This window comes from Trichoderma harzianum (assembly GCF_003025095.1).
Source record: "Trichoderma harzianum CBS 226.95 unplaced genomic scaffold M431scaffold_18, whole genome shotgun sequence".
Taxonomy (NCBI): Eukaryota; Fungi; Ascomycota; class Sordariomycetes; order Hypocreales; family Hypocreaceae; genus Trichoderma; species Trichoderma harzianum.
The window spans coordinates 238,486-256,417 of NW_020209266.1; the positions used below are offsets into that span (position 1 = coordinate 238,486).

General features: G+C 51.4%; 7 protein-coding genes across 7 annotated transcripts; 2 read left to right on the plus strand and 5 right to left on the minus strand.

Annotated features, from left to right (window-relative positions):
* Positions 1 to 767: 767 nt before the first annotated feature.
* M431DRAFT_126250 (hypothetical protein) lies at positions 768 to 3,691 on the minus strand (the record flags this gene model as incomplete). The annotated part of the gene is made up of 6 exons (XM_024912273.1): positions 768 to 1,766; positions 1,827 to 2,134; positions 2,192 to 2,468; positions 2,551 to 3,136; positions 3,198 to 3,423; positions 3,518 to 3,691. The coding sequence occupies 6 exons, from the start codon at positions 3,689 to 3,691 to the stop codon at positions 1,013 to 1,015; spliced, it is 2,325 nt and encodes a 774-aa protein (XP_024769121.1). The 3' UTR covers positions 768 to 1,012.
* Positions 3,692 to 4,001: 310 nt separating this feature from the next.
* On the minus strand, positions 4,002 to 5,228 carry M431DRAFT_153613 (hypothetical protein). Its single transcript, XM_024912886.1, has 3 exons — positions 4,752 to 5,228; positions 4,604 to 4,703; positions 4,002 to 4,525 (listed from the first exon to the last, which is right to left on the minus strand). The coding sequence occupies exons 1-3, from the start codon at positions 4,929 to 4,931 to the stop codon at positions 4,125 to 4,127; spliced, it is 681 nt and encodes a 226-aa protein (XP_024769122.1). The 5' UTR covers positions 4,932 to 5,228; the 3' UTR covers positions 4,002 to 4,124.
* Positions 5,229 to 5,877: 649 nt separating this feature from the next.
* On the plus strand, positions 5,878 to 7,395 carry M431DRAFT_10029 (hypothetical protein; the record flags this gene model as incomplete). Its single annotated transcript, XM_024911187.1, has 1 exon — positions 5,878 to 7,395. The coding sequence occupies one exon, from the start codon at positions 5,878 to 5,880 to the stop codon at positions 7,393 to 7,395; it is 1,518 nt and encodes a 505-aa protein (XP_024769123.1).
* Positions 7,396 to 7,579: 184 nt separating this feature from the next.
* On the minus strand, positions 7,580 to 9,285 carry M431DRAFT_274086 (hypothetical protein). The gene has a single exon (XM_024913969.1). The coding sequence runs from the start codon at positions 9,021 to 9,023 to the stop codon at positions 7,764 to 7,766; it is 1,260 nt and encodes a 419-aa protein (XP_024769124.1). The 5' UTR covers positions 9,024 to 9,285; the 3' UTR covers positions 7,580 to 7,763.
* A 987-nt stretch (positions 9,286 to 10,272) lies between these two features.
* Positions 10,273 to 13,258, plus strand: M431DRAFT_126259 (hypothetical protein; the record flags this gene model as incomplete). Its single annotated transcript, XM_024912274.1, has 2 exons — positions 10,273 to 10,327; positions 10,381 to 13,258. The coding sequence occupies exons 1-2, from the start codon at positions 10,302 to 10,304 to the stop codon at positions 13,256 to 13,258; spliced, it is 2,904 nt and encodes a 967-aa protein (XP_024769125.1). The 5' UTR covers positions 10,273 to 10,301.
* Positions 13,046 to 15,706, minus strand: M431DRAFT_524635 (hypothetical protein). Its single transcript, XM_024920585.1, has 2 exons — positions 13,729 to 15,706; positions 13,046 to 13,660 (listed from the first exon to the last, which is right to left on the minus strand). The coding sequence occupies exons 1-2, from the start codon at positions 15,348 to 15,350 to the stop codon at positions 13,516 to 13,518; spliced, it is 1,767 nt and encodes a 588-aa protein (XP_024769126.1). The 5' UTR covers positions 15,351 to 15,706; the 3' UTR covers positions 13,046 to 13,515.
* A 482-nt stretch (positions 15,707 to 16,188) lies between these two features.
* Positions 16,189 to 17,829, minus strand: M431DRAFT_97524 (hypothetical protein; the record flags this gene model as incomplete). Its single annotated transcript, XM_024924941.1, has 3 exons — positions 16,189 to 16,364; positions 16,500 to 16,992; positions 17,143 to 17,829. 3 exons carry the CDS (start codon positions 17,827 to 17,829, stop codon positions 16,189 to 16,191), a joined length of 1,356 nt encoding a protein of 451 aa, XP_024769127.1.
* Positions 17,830 to 17,932: the final 103 nt, after the last annotated feature.

Here is a 17,932-nt window from a genome sequence, read left to right on the forward strand (position 1 = left end):
TCTGTTGGTTTCAATTGGAGTTGTCTCGAGTTCGCCGGGTCGTTGATTGAGTTTGAGCGGGGAAAGTTCAACAGCAAACGTCAGACATCCAGCAATTTATAGTCGCATTTGACGTCAGGCCAATCAATACGACGCGCAGTCTGTTTAGCACAGCACATGTAATGTATCACTACCTAAAGCAAGCACACCTAATACTAAATCCTTCTCAACTCGCTGGCTGCCCAATTCAACGCACGATGGCACAACTCCCCACATTTCCATCGGAGATAGCAAGGTAAGCAAGCATTAGCCAAGCCGTGTGAACACGGACAATCAACAAATAAGACTCATAGGCCGGAGACGAGAGTTTTTAATCCCCGCCGCGGAGGTTTGGAGAGATCCATCCAGTTCAGTTGCGTATCTTGTACGGTGCGAGAAGGCTGAGCGGATCGCGGACCTCGGACCCCGACGGTCCATAAGCAAAGCAACTAGAGCTGTCCAGTTGCAAGGATTAAATCTTTGGAATCAATCCACTCGAGGCGTGAGTTGCAATCAGTTGCTGTTGTCTCGAGGCTGATATAAACAAGCTCCATCTCTTAGTCAAGCGTCTTCTTATTCATCGTGAATGATTGAGTCCTAGTCATGCGACGGCATGAGTTACATAATTCCATCCCACCCAGTCGCCGATAATTCACGGAGGATCATTTCAACGTCAAATCCATCCGCACTCTTCACTCATGCCCAGTATATTCAACATGCTGGGAGCGATAATCTCAGGTTCCTTTTTTCACTGTTGTCGATAATCATGCCATTATCACTGAATGCGTACGCTCATATAATACATGTACCATTGCTTTATTCGCTACAGGGCAATATACCACGGCCCATATCCCAACACAATCAATGCAATGCATCATTCTCCGTCATTATTATTCCTCTAGGTTCCACTTCCTCTCCCATCCCTCACTCTCAGTTCCGCTGCGGCGAAGAACGACTCCCATTCCGCGTATCATCATTGCCTTCGGTTGTCGTACTAGGTACTGTCCTGTTCATTCTCGCGTAAGAATTTCCTCTCCATATCCAGCCTCATCAGCACCTCTTTCAACAGCGGATACATAGGCATGTCTCTTGGGATACTCTCGTCCCCATTCGGTGCAGCCTCATCTCCGTCGTTTCTTTCATCTTCCTCCTCATCTCCGCCGTTTCCTTCATCTTTCTCCTCATCTCCGCCGTTTCTATAAGCTTCCTCTGCCTCGCATGTAGATTTTATCGCCATATGGATCCTCATCAGCATCTTGTTCGCCAGCGGATTCATAGGCATGCCTCCTGGGACACCCTTGTCCCCATTCACCGCAACCTCATCCCCGCCTTTTCTTTCATCTTTCTTCTCATCTCCGCCGTTTCTTTCATCTTTCTCTTCCTCCCCCTTCTTCTCCTTCTCCCTCGTCCCATGGTCTCCATATAACGACTTCCATATCCGTAGTGCCCGCTTTCCTTGCAGCATTTCAAGGTGCTCAAAGAATTCTCCGGCAGTCACGTCTCTCACTTTTCTCCATTCCAACCAATACTGTGGCTTTGCGGCTGGCCAGCTCGCCCAACGCATGAACTCTTCCATGGTGGGGATCTTATCCTCGCCGTCCACCAGTAGATTCCCCCAGTGGCTAAGAACTGTATTCTGCTTTAGTTTTGCACCAAGGTACCCTGTGAACGTCAAAGGAGCCCTAGGGCGCTGCAGCTTCTCGTCTCCCGGCACTGGGAATCCAAAAAGTCTTAGATTGGATAGATAGCTGCTCCGGGATTCAGTCAGTTATATGATAAATACATCTAGCTCGGACAAATCAACTTACCCGTAAGTAAACAAGCTCCAGCTGCGGTATATAAAGAGAATCATATGTCGAGGCACTAAAGCTGCGTCGTATGGCTCGCCGACAGCTTTTCTCAGAGGCGCCATGGTTTCTAATAGGTCAAACGCCGGGTGGTATAGGTGGTATTTTTCGAGTTCCATGAATTTCTCAGCCTCTTCGTCTTCTGCCTGTATAACGCTTTCTCGGCACAAAGTTAACATGGCTGCATGTGGGTTGTCGCCCGCGTGTCGTAGCAGAGGAGCACAAGCCAAGAAGCACAGTTGAGCATCAATGTCGAACCAATTTCCAACCTGATAACGTTAGATTAGGGCAAGTTCATCCATTTTGCGCTCTGCATTGCAAATTACCTCTATACGATCGTAGAAACGCGTTTCATTGTGGTACGTTGGGATGTGTCCTGGTATCTCTACATGACCGCAAGCGATGACATATGCAGTAATTGGCTTTTTCTTCAAACAAGCTCGAAATAAAACAACCATTCGGCGGAGATAAAAGTTCATTTTGCCATAGATGTCGTCTTCAGCAGGATACGGGTCGTATCCCAAAATTTCGTTCATCGGCCATTCTGAAAGAGGCTCGTTGGTAATCCCCTCAGGTGGGCCTCTGCCAGGGAGAAAGAAAGCTCTGTAAATGTTAGTAAATGTTCGGTGTCCTCCACTTTCCTTCCTTTTTTTTTAATCCTCAATAGAAACAACACAAAACTTACGGATTCGGTATCGTGTATCCCTCCGCTGATTCGCCTTGAGGCTGTACGATGCCGTCAAGCCGCCACTTCATCAAGGCTGCTGTTCTTGACGACGAGAATATGCGAAATACTCGGTCTAGAGGCTCACCCCATTTTGATACATCGTCTGCCCTGGCCCTGGCCATTGATCCTAGCTCTGGCTCTTGGAGGCAGCAGTCCAAAAGATCTTTCCAAGTATACCAGTCTAGACAAACATCAAATGTAAGATAGTCTGGAGTTCCCAGTGTCGCCGTGAAGCACAACGTTCGTTTATCTTGCTTATCCTTATACCAAGTCTGAATTTTCTCATAAAGACCTCGCAACTTTTGTCCCACATGTTTCTCGATGAAAGAATAGGTCCAATCAGACCATTTGGCCGAGTACCAGACGTCTACAACGACTTCTGCGGCGACAAGACTGTTGACAGTGTCTAATGAAAGGATGAGTAGTGAAAGAAAGGTCCGCACAAGATGGCAATAGTCGGATTCAACGAGAGTCACATCAAGCGATGGATTAGCCGTCTCCGGCATGGCGACAACAGAATAAATTACGTGTCGCAGAGCGAAAGCTTTGCGTTTTCGTTAGAAGTCATTGTCACATAGTTCCAAAACGGGGACAGCAAAACTCACGGCCCAAGAGAAGAAGTCGCAGACGGCCGTCATACTCTGATCCCTCGTTCTTTGCCAGATTCAAAACATCAGTCGCAGGATAGTTGGCCCAGAATCTGGTCGATTCAAAGAAAGGGTGGTCTGGAATCTCGCCGTCCTCATATTCTGTCCGTCGAGGATAACTTGGTAAAATCCTTGACTTATGGTGATCTACCAAGTCATTTTCCCTGCACTTTTCGCTGCAATACTGTATGAAGCTGCGTCAGTTGATCCAAGAGAGAGGGGGGATAATATACACAAGACGCGGTGGGTGACATTTTCTATTTCGGCCGAGTACTTACAGCTACGAGACGGCATTTCTTGCAGCTGATGACGGCAGTGTTTTCGCATTGTTGCTGAGGAGTACGCCAGGCCGCACAACACAGCTCAAGACTACTCTTGGATTCTTCTCCCTCGGAGTATGAGTCTTCTGGGTGCGAATCGTCTGCGTCGTAATCTGCGTCTTTAGGATCCATGGCGGGACGAATGTATTATACCTAGGTAATAAGCAATAGAAGCTGTTGTATGTCGTTTCCAAGAGTGGTCTGTGAGAAAGCGTTCGCGGGTAGTGAAAGATTTGCAGTTGCAGGATCGCAGTGTTTTCAGTTGAAAGACTGCAAAAGGCCAGATATACAGGTGAATAGAGTTTCCAACATGCTCTCCGCTGGAGCTTCCTTTGCGCCTCTCCTCCTGGATTGCGCGTTCCCATAGAATAGAGTAAACCCAGAAAAGAGAAAAAAGGAAAAAGAAAACCGCAAAAAAAAAAAAAGTAAAAGAAAAAGTAAAGCCACCAGAATAGAATTTCTCTGCGCCTATGCCTATTGAACACCATCTCTATCGCTATACCCAAGAACCGATTCATCATCTCGTTGCCCATGATGTTCCTTCGATAGCCGCCTGGTTTGGTGATTATTTGCCAATGGTCAAAAACAGGCGATCCCCAACGTCACCTAGGCCGGGCTTCAACATGCCGCCATCCGTCAATTCCTTGTCGACACCTGCGATCCAAATTTCCGTGCCCTCAGGCCACTCCGCCGCAGCCTTCTGGACACCTTCTGAAGCTCCCAGGACACACAGGACAAGGATCCTCCTGGCACCCCATTCGCGCAAGGTCTGGATGGCCGCGGCGCACGTACCGCCAGTAGCGATGACGGGGTCGACAATAATAGCGAGCTTGCTTCCTTCGGGGCCCGAGGAGGAGTTTTGTCGGGGGAGGTTGTTGTAGTATTCGACGGGGTCGAGAGTTGAGGGCTCGCGGTACATGCCAAGATGGTGGATGGGTACTGAGGCTGGGAGCATGGTTTGTACAGCTACAAGCAGGTTGTTAGTCACTATACAATGCCTCTATGTAGGTGTGAGAAGAGAGGGGAGTATCGTGTGCCACAAACCTTCAACCATGCCTAAGCCAGACCGCAGGATTGGGACTATGCAGATATTGCTGGGTTCAGAGACGACAGTTGTGTATTCAAAGCCTAGGGGAGTTTTGTCCTGTGATTGTGTTAGAGAGGAGGCACATTTGCTAAAGAGAATACACACCTTGGGGCCATCGGCTGGTTTTATGGCGGTGCTGATGGCTTCACAAGCGATGATTAATGAGATTTCGTGGATCAAGGACTTGACATCTCGGGGGCTGGCGGATTGAGATCGCAGTTGGCTGAGCTTAGCCAGCAGACTGGGATGCTGCGAGACATGGACGTTTGAAGGCAAATTGGCCATGATTGATAGTAATATCGGGATATCGGGAGGAGATGTTGGGCGTATGTAGAGAGGAGATGTTGTAAGTAAGAGTTACGAGTAAGCGATGTAAGACGTAGAAGGCCGGAGCTTCAAGGAGACGCCGAAATAAACCAAGGCGACAAATCAAGAGGAAAATAAGAGAATAGGCACCGTAGCAAGAGGCGATAAACAGAGAGGAGAAAGAAGCGGCCGTGATGGACCGACCAGGTAAGAAGTAAGAGAAGAGATGCAGCTGATGGTCTCGGGCTGGGCACAAATTACGTAGCGAGATACGGGATGGCATATCAGAGGGACTTGGGGACCTCAAGGTGGGGGAGGGGCCAGTGCTAAGGCCAGTGCTAAAGCATAGCGCTGCCGGCGCTGTGCGGAGTGGTGGAGATGGGAGCTGTTAGGCGGGTTATCGGGCATCGGAGAGGGCCGTTAGCGGGGTCTGTGCTGATAAGGATAATGGATATGTCGGATATGGACCTTGCAAGCCTGGATAAGGGACTTAGGCATGGTTTATACGCTGCTGCGGCTGGATAGTGCATGATACGGCGATTTGTCTATTTAAGATGCTGATTAGAGGATGCCAGGATTCCAAAATAATTTTTCCAGATGCCATTTCTTCAATGCCGATATAGGAGCATTTCTTTATCTTCTCAGGCACAATGAAGTCAATTCCCAGAGGTACAGCTCTGACCGGATATACATGCCGATGGATCGCGGTTGATTCTCGGCTTTTGCAATTCTCTCCCCTGCCCTGGTCTATCTCCCATCCGACTCCCTCCCATCCAGCTCAAATATGAATCGCACTTTTTCTCTCAGTTCCAGTAAATGCGCAGTTTTCACTACGACATGATCCGTGGCTCAAACGCCGTCTATTTGCCCGGCTGAGCAACTCCAGCGACTCTGAGAGCCAAGACAGCCTCCAAACCCACCCACAATGGCTTCATCACACGACCCAGCGCGGCGATCGAGCTCTGGAAGCTACAACGCCCCAATCGCGTACCAAAACCTCGACGATGCCACCGGCGCACTACCAGTCGATATCCCCGACGAAAATCAGGCGCCAACAACAGAAAAGCCGCCGTCTCCCGTTCGCGAAGCTCGGCGGCGATCCGTCGCAGAAGCCCAACCCTACGACATTCCAGACGACTGGGCGAATCTCGATGAACTGGCGGCAACAAGTCCCGTGGAAAACGTCGCCGAGTCGTCCATATACAGGCACCACAGCCTAGAGCAGATCCGGAGTCGAGACCGCGAAGAGCGGGAATCGCGACGTGCCAGCCTTGCAGAGTCACCGCGCCAGCCCCCACCGGCAGAATTGACCGATGTCGAAGCTGTCAATGAAAAAGAGAAACACCATGTGTCGAGGCTGGCAACCCAGATCTACACGATATCATATCTCGTCTTCTTTGCTATATGGGGCACTCTTGCGCGCGTGGGATTGAGCGCATTGAATACGTACCCTGGCGACCCCGTCATATTTGATATTCTATGGGCCAATTTCGGCGGCAGTCTCATCATGGGCTTCCTCTCCGAAGATCGGATGTTGTTCCGCTATGAATGGGGAACACCCTCCTATGACCAAATGCTTGCGCGCGCAAAGGAAAATTCAAACAATGGCTCAGAGAGCTCAGGACAAGGCGATCAAGTCATCGATCTAGTGGCCGCCAAGAAGGCGCATCTAGCAACCAAAAAGACAATTCCTCTCTACATCGGCCTGGCCACCGGTTTTTGCGGCAGCTTCACCAGCTTTTCAAGCTTCATCCGCGACATCTTCCTCGCCCTGTCCAACGAAATGGTCACCCCCAACCTAGGCATCCCAGGCCGCAACGGCGGATACTCATTCATGGCCCTCCTCGCCGTGACCATCACCACAGTCTCCCTCTCGCTAGCAGGATTAATCCTCGGCGCACACCTCGCCATCGCCCTAGAACGATTCACCCCATCCATTCCATACCCCGTGACCCGCAAGATCCTCGATCCCCTCGGCGTCTTCCTCGGCTGGGGCTGCTGGCTTGGCGCGATCCTCATGGCAATCTTCCCCCCGCACAACAAGTGGCGCGGCGAGATCCTCTTCGCCCTCGTCTTCGCGCCCCTGGGATGCCTCGCCCGCTTCTACCTCGCCATCTATCTCAACGGCAAGATCGCCTCGTTTCCCCTGGGTACTTTTGCCGCCAACATCGCTGGCACCGCCGTCTTGGGCATGTCGTGGGACATTGCTCACGCTCAAATAGGAGGGATCGTCGGGTGTCAAGTGCTGCAGGGCATCGAAGATGGCTTCTGTGGGTGCTTGACAACCATCTCGACGTGGGTTGCCGAGTTGAGCAGCCTGAAACGAAGCCACTCGTATATATATGGCTTTAGCAGCGTGGCGGTCGCTCTAGCAGTAATGATTGCCATCATGGGAGGCCTGAGATGGAGCGATGGCTTTAGCCCTTTGCTTTGCGTTTCTTAACCAAGGAGTGCAAGTACACGAAAGTGAAAAATAAAAGGAACGACAGACGTCGCGCTGCCGACTACCTAACGAAACAATGTAGACATAGAGCGGATCTTTGGCTGGCTTCGGCTGGCTTCGGCTCCAGTTTAGATAGCATATCATAGCATTCCATAACAGGAGATGAAAAGTAATATTAATTTGGGAACAGGTGGCATGTTGCAGACACGCCTTAATTGCTATAGAATAACTCAGTATCTAGCGCTCATGACGACCCTCAAGCTATGCCAGAAAGTCCCATTACCAAGGGCAATAAATACAACATTCGCTGTCAAGGAGCGCTGAGCAAATTAGAATGCAGAAAACGCAGAAGTCGGGTGGAGGACACTTCATCGTTGCACCTTATGCCGTCCTGGGGCCCGCAACTCAGATGGTACCAGAAACTGTTGCCGATCGATGAATCGGTAGGAAAGCTGATGGCCAGCTCTGTAGTGCTTAACGATGGCCTCCCAGGGAGCAGACCATTCCTCCGTTAATCCAAGCGTCGACAAGAGCGCTTTCCATCGATGCGTAGGGGGCGTGCTGTTAACTGAGAAGCCGTGTATCAAGTCATCCAACTGTGAGATGTACTGCTTAAACCTGTCGGCACTCTGCGCTGTGGCCCGTAGGAGGCGAATGGACAAGTCAATCCAGTATTGGGATGCGTCCAGGTCGTCGTAAGGATGCCAAAGGCTATAGCGGAACTCAAACGTGGGGCCATGAGTGTACTTTCCAGCAGGCCGTATAGCAAACGACGTGGCATCCCCATTGTACCCAAGAAGGCCCTTGGCGAGTTCGCCGGTTGAGCCAGCATCCCATACGAGTTCGAGTCTGGTTAAAAGGTCCATGTTGCAGAGGTCGGGAAGATGCTGTTTCGAGATTGCAGCCCTAAGGGGATCTTGTTGACGGGATCTTCCTCCAGAGCCATACCAGACGAGAGACGAGATTCGGGAACACGTTTCCAGGGTTTTGACATGAGGGTACGGCAACCCGTAAGAATTGGGGCAGACGCGCTCAAGCAACTCCTTCTCAAGAACCCACACGAGTGTCGTCATCTTTTTGGCAGTGAGCAGAGAGATTGGCATGAGTGCGGGCTTGACATGAACGTTGAATCTACACGTCGAGTTGACATGAATCAGGACTCTTGATCGGAATAAGGCAAGGATCCATTGAACTGGAGTCATCCTATCCACAGCTTCTAGTTCGCGGTAAGTTGGACTGCGAAGCCGCACGCCATACCATTCATACGCCTCGGGGCTGTGTCGCCTTGAATAAGTGGTGGGAGAGGGTTCGATGAGCCAGTGGCCCCCTAAGCCCATGGGCGGTCCATTCTCTTCAGAGAAATATTCTATACTCGTATCGGGAGACGAAGGGTCCCGACAGATGGCTACGGACTCGCCCGCTCTCACCAGCAAATCCTTGCACTTGTCCAGGATAGCAGCGCTAGGGTCTTCTTCTTGGACGGGACAGGCCCAAAGTCTTGGGGGTCGCGAAGCGTCGTAATCGAATTCCGGCGTCTCTTGTCCGACCATAAATTCGATCACATAACTGTAATCAACAGGGAAGCTGGGCTCCCTGACAGCCTGATCCTGAACAGTTTCGTCCGCCATGATTGCTTGTCGATTGAAAGCGTTAGTTTGGAAGAGATGCTATGAAGATGAAGCTGTAACGAGTGTAGAGTTTGAGAATTTTGTAAATGTACTTTGGCCAGGCAAGGCGTTGTAGCGAGTGTGATGATATTGGTATTCTCGCCTCCTGTGGTGTCTGTGAGAGCTCGAGGAAGACAGCAAACATTGACTAGGTGTCCATCCCAGTATAGACATCCCTCTGGGTACGCGCTTTCCGAAAGGAAGACGCTCTGTATAGCACGCTGGAAGGAACAATGCCCCCCTGCCAACTGGCAGATATCTCCTTCTCTCTTCTAGTTTGCATGTCGACAGCTAGGAACCACTGGGCTCAAAGGCTCCAAGTGTAGAGGTTTGAAGGAAAGAAAAGAGGCGGTTACAATAGCGGCATGTCACCTTGTGCTGCCCTCGCGATCGAGTTGCACTGACCACGAGTGTCATGTTTCCATGAGGGATTGTACCTGCAAGTGGTTCATCTTGGCGGCGCTGAGTTTTTGACGGCTGCTCATATGGTAATATGTCGTCTTTGACATGACTGCTGATTAGTCAAGATGAGTCCCGATTTATCCAATGTTTAGTTCATTCGGTGAAGTGGAGAGACACTGTGGTTTTGAAAGGCTGAGAAGATGAGATACCAACCAAGCAGCTGGATCGGGTCTTGTTGCCGACCAAGGCGCACATGTCAATGTGTCGTGTGTCATGTTGCATGTGTCATTCATTGCACGATTCTGTGCAATTGTCTCGGGGAAAAGCCATTCAAACTCCGGAGAGGCCCAAAGGAGCAATAATTGCGAAAGGTGAAGCTGTCGAAGGCCACGAGATGTTGTGCATTGGATGCCTTGTAGAAGTACCGAGGTATCGTTACATAAGCAGCTGAGCCCCATTAAAGTTGTGGCTGCCATGCAGGCAACAGCCTCTAGCTCCACAATTCCAACAGCAGCTCTACTAATGACTTCACCTTCACTACAGAGTAAATGCAGCTGTATTTAAGCCGGCTATAATAAGCTGTGAGAAGCAGAGACGCGACTCATCTTGATTCACGCTCAATCCTTCACGTATTCACTCTCTTCCGTACAATTGCAATCTCTCTAGGCGGTGACAACTTGTTCAACAGCTACGCGCAACACGCCATACGCTATAAGCCACTATAACAATCGATCAACTTCAGCGTGGCGCGACATGAGCAAATGGTCGGCCAAGGAGCAAAAGACTCCCAATGAGGATGCGCTGAGAGAAGATGACCTTCAATATGGCACAGGAGGGATGACGGAGGAAGAATTGGCTGAAAAGTAAGTTTGCTGTCTGTATTTGTTATTGACCCTGACACCTGACACTGGTCAAGATATCCCCATAAGCCGAGGAATCATTCCAGGACGCTCAAGTTTTCGGAGCTGTTCAGGGACCTCTTCAACCCATTGAATGACAACAAGAAGCAGCCCGCTGGCGGATCGGTGCCTGCCAGCAAAAAGGGCCCTCATGGACTGGCCAAGCTATCACCACAGGAGCAGAGGCGACACATTGTCGAGAGATTCATCACGCGATGGAGAAAGGAAGTCGGCGATGACTTTTATCCTGCTCTGCGCCTCATCCTACCAGACAAGGACCGTGATCGCGGCGTCTACGGCCTGAAAGAGAATGCTATAGGGAAGCTTCTCGTCAAGCTGATGAAGATTGACAAAAACTCCGAGGACGGCTACAATCTCTTGCACTGGAAGCTGCCGGGTCAGACAACCGGGGCACGTCTGGCTGGCGACTTCGCCGGCCGATGCTTCGAAGTTATCTCGAAACGGCCAATGCGCACCCAGGTGGGCGACATGACAATTGCAGAGGTCAACCACCAACTAGACAAGCTGGCTGCCTCGAGCGGAGAAGCCGAGAACCTTGCCATCTTCGAAACGTTTTACAATCGCATGAATGCGGAAGAGCTTATGTGGCTCATTCGCATCATTCTGAAGCAGATGAAGGTGGGCGCTACCGAAAAGACATTTCTGTATCTGTGGCACCCCGATGGCGAGGCTCTCTTCAGCGTGTCGTCAAGTCTCAAACGCGTATGCTGGGAACTCTACGATCCCGAGTTTAGACTCGAACAGGACGAGGCGGGTATTACACTGATGCAGTGCCTCCAACCACAGCTCGCCCAATTCCAAATGCCAGCCTCGTTCCAAAAGATGATTGAACTCTTGCGACCGACGGAGGATGACGCCGAATTCTGGATAGAGGAAAAGCTGGATGGTGAGCGCATGCAGATGCACATGATGGAGGATCCCAGCCATCCAGGAGGGCGACGGTTTTGCTTCTGGTCGAGAAAGGCCAAGGACTATACCTATCTATATGGCAACGGTCTGCTTGATGAAAACTCTAGCTTGACGAGACATTTAAAGAATGCCTTTGCGCCTGGCGTTCGGAACCTGATTTTGGATGGCGAGATGATCACTTGGGACATGGGCGTTGACAAGATTGTTCCCTTTGGTACTCTAAAGTCGGCAGCTATTGCGGAGCAAAACAACAAGTCTGACTCGAATGCGGCCGGCCACCGCCCCTTGTTTCGAGTATTTGACATACTGTACCTAAACGACAAACAATTGACCCAGTATACCTTGCGCGATCGCCGGAACGCTCTGAGCAAGGCAGTCAAATCAGTACATCGACGACTGGAAGTTCACGAATACACAAAGGCAACGTCAGCCGATGCCATTGAGCCGCTTTTGAGAGAAGTGGTTGCCAACGCATCAGAAGGCCTCGTCTTGAAGAATCCACGATCCATGTATCGTCTAAACAGCCGCAACGATGACTGGCTAAAGGTGAAGCCCGAGTACATGTCAGAATTCGGCGAGTCGCTCGACTGTGTCATTATTGGTGGCTACTACGGCTCGGGAAGAAGAGGAGGAATATTGTCGAGTTATTTGTGCGGTCTCCGCGTCACTCAGAACCACATTCAGGCCGGTGCCAACCCGGAGAAATGCTTCAGCTTCTTCAAAGTCGGCGGCGGCTTTCGAACAGAGGACTATGCCGAGATTCGGCATCGCACTGACGGCAAATGGATGGAATGGGATCCCAAAAACCCGCCTTCAGAGTACATTGAGCTGGGCGGTGGCGAAGCCAAACAGTACGAACGGCCCGACATGTGGATTCGACCCAAAGATTCAGTTGTAGTCTCTGTCAAGGCTGCCAGCGTTGGTCCTTCGGATCAATTCGCTCGAGGCTTCACATTGAGATTCCCTCGGTTCCGAAGGCTACGACTCGACCGCAGCTGGGACACGGCATTATCCCTAGAGGAGTTTCAAGAGCTCAAACAGAGGGTAGAAACCGAGTTGAAGGCGATTGAGATGACGGTAGAAGATCGCAGAAGACGAAATCCAAAGCGAATCAAGAAGGAGCTCGTCATTGCGGGCGATGATGCAGCACCTCCTCAATACGAAGGCGACAAGTCAAAACTATTTGAAGGTCTCGAGTTTTGCGTGCTCTCCGAGTCCCTGAAACCATACAAAAAGACAAAAACGCAGCTAGAATCAATCATCAAGGAAAACGGCGGCTCCATCTCACAGAGGGCCGCCGCAGGCACAAAAATGGTTCTCATTGGTGACAAGAAGGTAGTCAAGGTCGCCAGTTTAATCAAGGACGGAGAGGTAGACATTATCCGGCCGAGATGGATCAAGGACTGTCTGGAGCAGCCCAACGGAGGATTCCTGCTCCCATATGAGGAGAGTCATCTATTTCATGCGACAGATGCCTTGATCGATGCCGCGGCGCAGAATACAGATCAATTTGGCGACAGCTACGCACGAGATGTAAGCGTAGACGAATTACGAGAACTATTGCGCGACATGCCCAAACTCGAAAGAATGGAATCATTTGACAAGGTCCTATTTCTAGAACAGCTAGAACAGCACGGCAAAGACGTCACCACGCTACGAAACTTTATGTTTTCACGCTGCAGAGTGCTCTTTTACCTCGCTGACGGTGCAAAAGAGAATACCAAGGATAAATGGGAGCGATATGTTCGATATGGCGGTGGATCGTGCAGCCAGGAGCTAGACGACGAGACTGTCACGCATATTGTTGTTCTGGGAGACGATGTGATGGAGATCGGGGATGTGGGCGACAAGTTACGCTCGAGATTGAGTTCAAGGCGGAAGATGCCAAGGTTGGTGAGCGAGAAGTGGGTGGAGGAGAGTTGGAAAGAGAAGACGCTGCTTGATGAGGAGCGGTATGTTGTCTGAACGGGTTGTTGGCTATTCAGTGTAATGTAATGAGATTATGAGGTTTCTTATCTCCTTTGGTCTATGATGGGTATTCTCATCGCCCTCCTACAAGATAATGTTATGCACATAATAGAAGTAAAAGAATCATGATTAACAAAAGCATATATATACCAAGACGGATAGCATTCAAGGGTATCTCGACATTTTCCACTATTATCCACAACAAGACGACCTTTTCTCCTCAAACATAGAGCAAGAATTGTCATATCCCAAAATCACCTCGTCTTTCTCTTCGCCTTGTTCCTCTTCCTGTTACTCAACACCCTCTTCCTCTGAATCACACGCACGAACCACGCATAAATCATTTCGCGCATGAGAATAAGCACCGTCGCAAACGCCGTTGGAACAGCACAAGCCCAGCTAAAAACATCTCTCCATTAGCTTCCATCCCTATAAACAACAGTGCAAACGAAAGGGGGGAAACTCACAAGTACCATATCCCATTATTAATCTCAGGAAACCCATCCGGCGGGAAATTCTGCCCAAAGAACCCCGTAATAAACGTCAACGGCAAAAAGATAATCGTCACCGTCGTCAACTGCTTCATGCTCTCATTCTGGTTCGCCGAAATCGTGTTGAAAATCAGATTAATCAAATTCTCGCTGCTCTGCTTGCACTGCTCCAGCGCCTCCGTGATAATAATACAATGATCCAGCACGTCGCCCAGGTACGTGTGCGTCATGGGCGTGACGATGACGCCGCTGGCCGGGTTCTCGAGCTCGAGGACGGCTTGCTCGTGGGTTAGGGAGGTGCGGTGGTCGCGGAGGACGTTGACGAGGTTGTCGATGGGGTTGAGGAAGCGCAGCATCTTGTTGATTTCGCTGATGCAGATGTAGAGGTCCTTGCACTGCTTGATGCTGGGCGAAGTGAGCACGTCCAACTCCAGATCGCCGAGCACGTCGTTGTAGACAGCTGTCAGGGGAATGGCGAGATCGATAATGGCATCAATGATCGCCTGAACTAACAGTGAGGCATCGCAGGATTCACGCAGGACCGTACCCGGGTTGCTAAGACGGGTGACAATGGGCCTCTCAACGTCTCCAGCAGAAACCTCAAAGAAGGAAATAACAGTGTTGTCGGCCGTCAAGAAGATGGACACTTGCTCAGCCGCAACAGCCAAGTTGAGCGGCGCAAGAATCGAATTCGCCTCCATGTACTCCGTTCGAATCTCATTCCCCGAAGCATGATACCGCTGCAGCGACCGAATCATGGTCGTCTCATGCAGCTCCGGCGTCTCAGACAGCTCCGTCATGCACTTTGTAACAGTCCGCTTCTCAGGGTCCGACGAAGAGCCCGACCCAGGAACTTTGCTCTCCTTGCTGCGGCCAAACCCACGAAACAAGTTCTTGAGCTTCGACGTAGACCGCGACGACAAGAGGCTGCTCACGTCAGAGTCGTCGTCCTCGTCAACAAGATGGACCAGCTTCTGCAGCGTCATGACGATAAAGGCGTGGCTCGGGTACCAGTCGGCCTTGGTCCTGTTCCTAATATTCATGATATCCTCCAGCGCAAGCTTATGCAAGCCCTTATGCGCGCCAACCGCCTGAATCACATCCCAAGAGAGCCCATTGATATTGATCCAACGGCACTTTGCCCACTCCTCCTTGGGCTCCGTCAGAAACGACACAAAGCCATCATTATCGAAGTGTTTCTTAGCCATCCTGTCCTTTGAAAAGTCCACAACGGTAATCTCGCACGGCGCGCTCAGCGTCGGCATCGAAGCATGCCCGCCATCAGGCAAATTCGGATCGAACCCAGGTTCCGAGCCCGGCTGCCAGCCTGGACGCTCTGTGTAGGTGGCATCGAAATCGAAGTCGTCGGTGTCGTCAATGGTTCTAAAGGTCGCGACACGAGTGCTTCGTCGACGGCGCAACGGCGAAAACGGCTCGCGGTGAACCGCCGTGTCGGAGCGCGAGAGGCGCTGCACATCAGCCTGGGGAGGCGAAGTCGGAGAGTTTGTGTCGAGACTGAGGTCGTAGTGGACTCGATTAAAGACCGGCCTCGTAGGCGGAGAGACGCTGCTGGCCTCGGCCTCGTGGATGGGCTCCATGGCGGCTTGCGAGAATCCCGTCGAGAATAATATTCAATTCAAGGGATGGAGAGAGAAAGAATTCGCCAGCTCTCTTCTTCTTCTTCGCGTCGCTCTAGATAACGGCGATGGCGATGGGCGATATCGATGCTGCTATCGTCGTTCGTTGGGCTTCATACGCAACTGTCGCTGCGTCAAAACTCGCCGCTTATCTGTCTTCCATCCAAATTCGCTCCCTCAAGGACAAACAAAGATAAAGAAGCTGCATTCACCGCATCGCCAGCCGGATCGTGTCATCTTATTGAGAAACGGGATTAATAACCCAGAGGTATTATTAGCATGGAGGCTGACCCAGGGCATGTTCGCTTCGAAACAATAATAGTACAAGCAAGGCAAAGCCCCTAAGGCCACCCAAAAGTTCTAGGCCAATCTTAGTGACGTTATTCTAGCGATGATCTAGCGGCGCTGGCCAATCACGGCCCGAGATGAGGCATTGATGCGGCAATTGGTTCCGCGTTCCATGATTTCACGTTTACAAGCTACAAAAGCTGGGAATTGATTCTGCATGTCCATCCATTGCTGGTCGTTAAAAAAATGAATATCCCATCTCGTCATCGTGATCAACGGCGAGACTAAGAAAGAGAGACAACGTTCTACAGTACAGCAGTAGTAAGTAGTACATATTATACAGTGAAAAAGCCCTTCATCCTCCAATTCTGTGCCTGTGCCTTAGCGGCTGACTCGACTCCAATGCATTGATCCAAAACTTCCCCCTGGCTCTCCGTGAAACGAGCCACTCTCACTCTCACCCTCACCCTCACCCTCACTCTCACCCTCACTCTCACTCTCACATGTTTTCTTACAGAATCTCCACCAGTTCAAAGGTCTGATCCTTCTGGCCACTGCACTGCGCAGACTCCACCCGGTCAGCGCCAGCAACCAAACAAGTCGTGTTGGTGGCTGAGGCGGGAGTAAGGACGATGTTGTTGTCGCCCGCCTTGAAGGGGAACAGCTGCGAAGTCGCGGTTTTGCCACCTGTTGAGTTCATTGTTAGCATCTGATCTCTTGTGAAACTAAAACGGTACAAACACGATAACTCGCATGCCCTTAGATCGGGTGGATCGAGCAGATCACCGAGATGGGGTGGGGGGAATGATGTCAATGACTTACTTCCGTCGGCGCGTCCACCGCAAGAGAACATGATGACCTGGTCGTTGGCGGCTCTGCGGCCATCAAAGTTGATGCAGCCGTTGGTGAGCACGCTGACAAGCAGCGCCTCGCCAGCCTGAGCATCGTCGTGGACTCCCTTGGTGACAACGTCAAATTTCTGGCTGGCGTCTTCGCTGCAGGTGGCCAGTCCAACGGGGATCAGGTTCTCACGGAAATCACCGGCCGTGGGGTTGACGAAGAAGCAGCGTCCATCGGCGGCTCGGATGTTGACACTCTCCAGGGGTCGAACAGCGCTGGCATCAAACGCCTGGGCCTCGGCCACGGCAGAAGGGTTCAGGGTGCCTCCAGCTCCCGAGACGGGCACGGGGGTCGTTGGGTTTCCGGTGATGACGGGAGGAGGAGGAGCGGCGGTCGTCTGGGAGCTGCCGTCGCCTGGGTTGACAACAACTGCGTCACTGGTGGCAGCAGCAGAAGCAGAAGTAGTAGCAGCAGCCTCCGCGGTTTGAGTGGCATCAGCTGGAGGAGGAGCTCCGGCGGTGACAGTGGTAACGTCAGTGACGGTAACAATCTTGGGAGCAGAGCATTGAGCATTCTCGTCATTCGCCGGGGCCGCAGAAGAAGCAGCAGCAGCAGCGCTCGTCACAGCAGCAGCCGAGGTGGAAGAGGCAGCAGCCTCAGAGGTGGCAGCAGCTGAGCTGGCGGCGGCAGAGCTGTTGTTGCTGTCATTGCCAGAGCCTCCAGCAGCAGCACCACCAAAAGTAAACTTCTGGGTAGCATCGTTGGCATTGCAGTCGGCAATGTCAATCACATTGCCCTTGGCAGCAAAGCACTTTGTGGGATCGTTGCCAGGGGCGAAGCTCAGCGGGCCATTGCCTCCGGTAAAGGCAAAGAGCTGAGAGTTGGTCACTTGTCCGCTGCCATCAGCTCGTCCACCGCACGAGAAGAGCAGGACCTGGTTTCCGGCCGCACGTCGAGGGTCAAAGTTGAAGCAGGCCTGCGTCTTGGTGCTCACGATCAGGGCCTCGCCCTTTTGGTCGTTGTGGACGCCAGAGGTGATGACGTCCCAGCCCTGGGCATCGTTGCTGCCACAGTCGGTGATTTGGATGGGCGTCAAGTTGGCTCGGAAATCTCCAGAGAGGGGGTCGACGCTCAGACACTTGCCATCAGAGGTCTTGATCTGGACATTGGAAAAGGCACGGGTGGCAGTGTCGTCCCTGGGATGGGCCTCAGCGGTAGCAGCTGGGTCCAGAGAGGCCACCTCTCGGAATTGGATGGGGCCAGCAGCAGCAAGGGCTGCAAAGAGCACGGCAAAAGTCGTCTTGGAAATCATTTTCGCTCAGTAAAGAGTGTTGTATAATAAAGAATGATATCTCAAAGGACCAGGAAAGGAGAGGCTTAGAAGTAGAGAAAGATGGGCTTTTTTACGAAGAGAA

Excerpts from the sequence above, each read along its gene's own strand:
- M431DRAFT_153613 (XM_024912886.1), bottom strand. The coding sequence starts at position 4,931 with ATGGCCAATTTGCCTTCAAACGTCCATGTCTCGCAGCATCCCAGTCTG. Across the intron at positions 4,704-4,751 it reads AACCAGCCGATGGCCCCAAG|GACAAAACTCCCCTAGGCTT; the intron begins GTGTGTATTCTC and ends ACACAATCACAG. Across the intron at positions 4,526-4,603 it reads TGGCTTAGGCATGGTTGAAG|CTGTACAAACCATGCTCCCA; the intron begins GTTTGTGGCACA and ends ACCTGCTTGTAG.
- M431DRAFT_274086 (XM_024913969.1), bottom strand. The coding sequence starts at position 9,023 with ATGGCGGACGAAACTGTTCAGGATCAGGCTGTCAGGGAGCCCAGCTTC.
- M431DRAFT_524635 (XM_024920585.1), bottom strand. The coding sequence starts at position 15,350 with ATGGAGCCCATCCACGAGGCCGAGGCCAGCAGCGTCTCTCCGCCTACG. Across the intron at positions 13,661-13,728 it reads AATAATGGGATATGGTACTT|CTGGGCTTGTGCTGTTCCAA; the intron begins GTGAGTTTCCCC and ends AGATGTTTTTAG.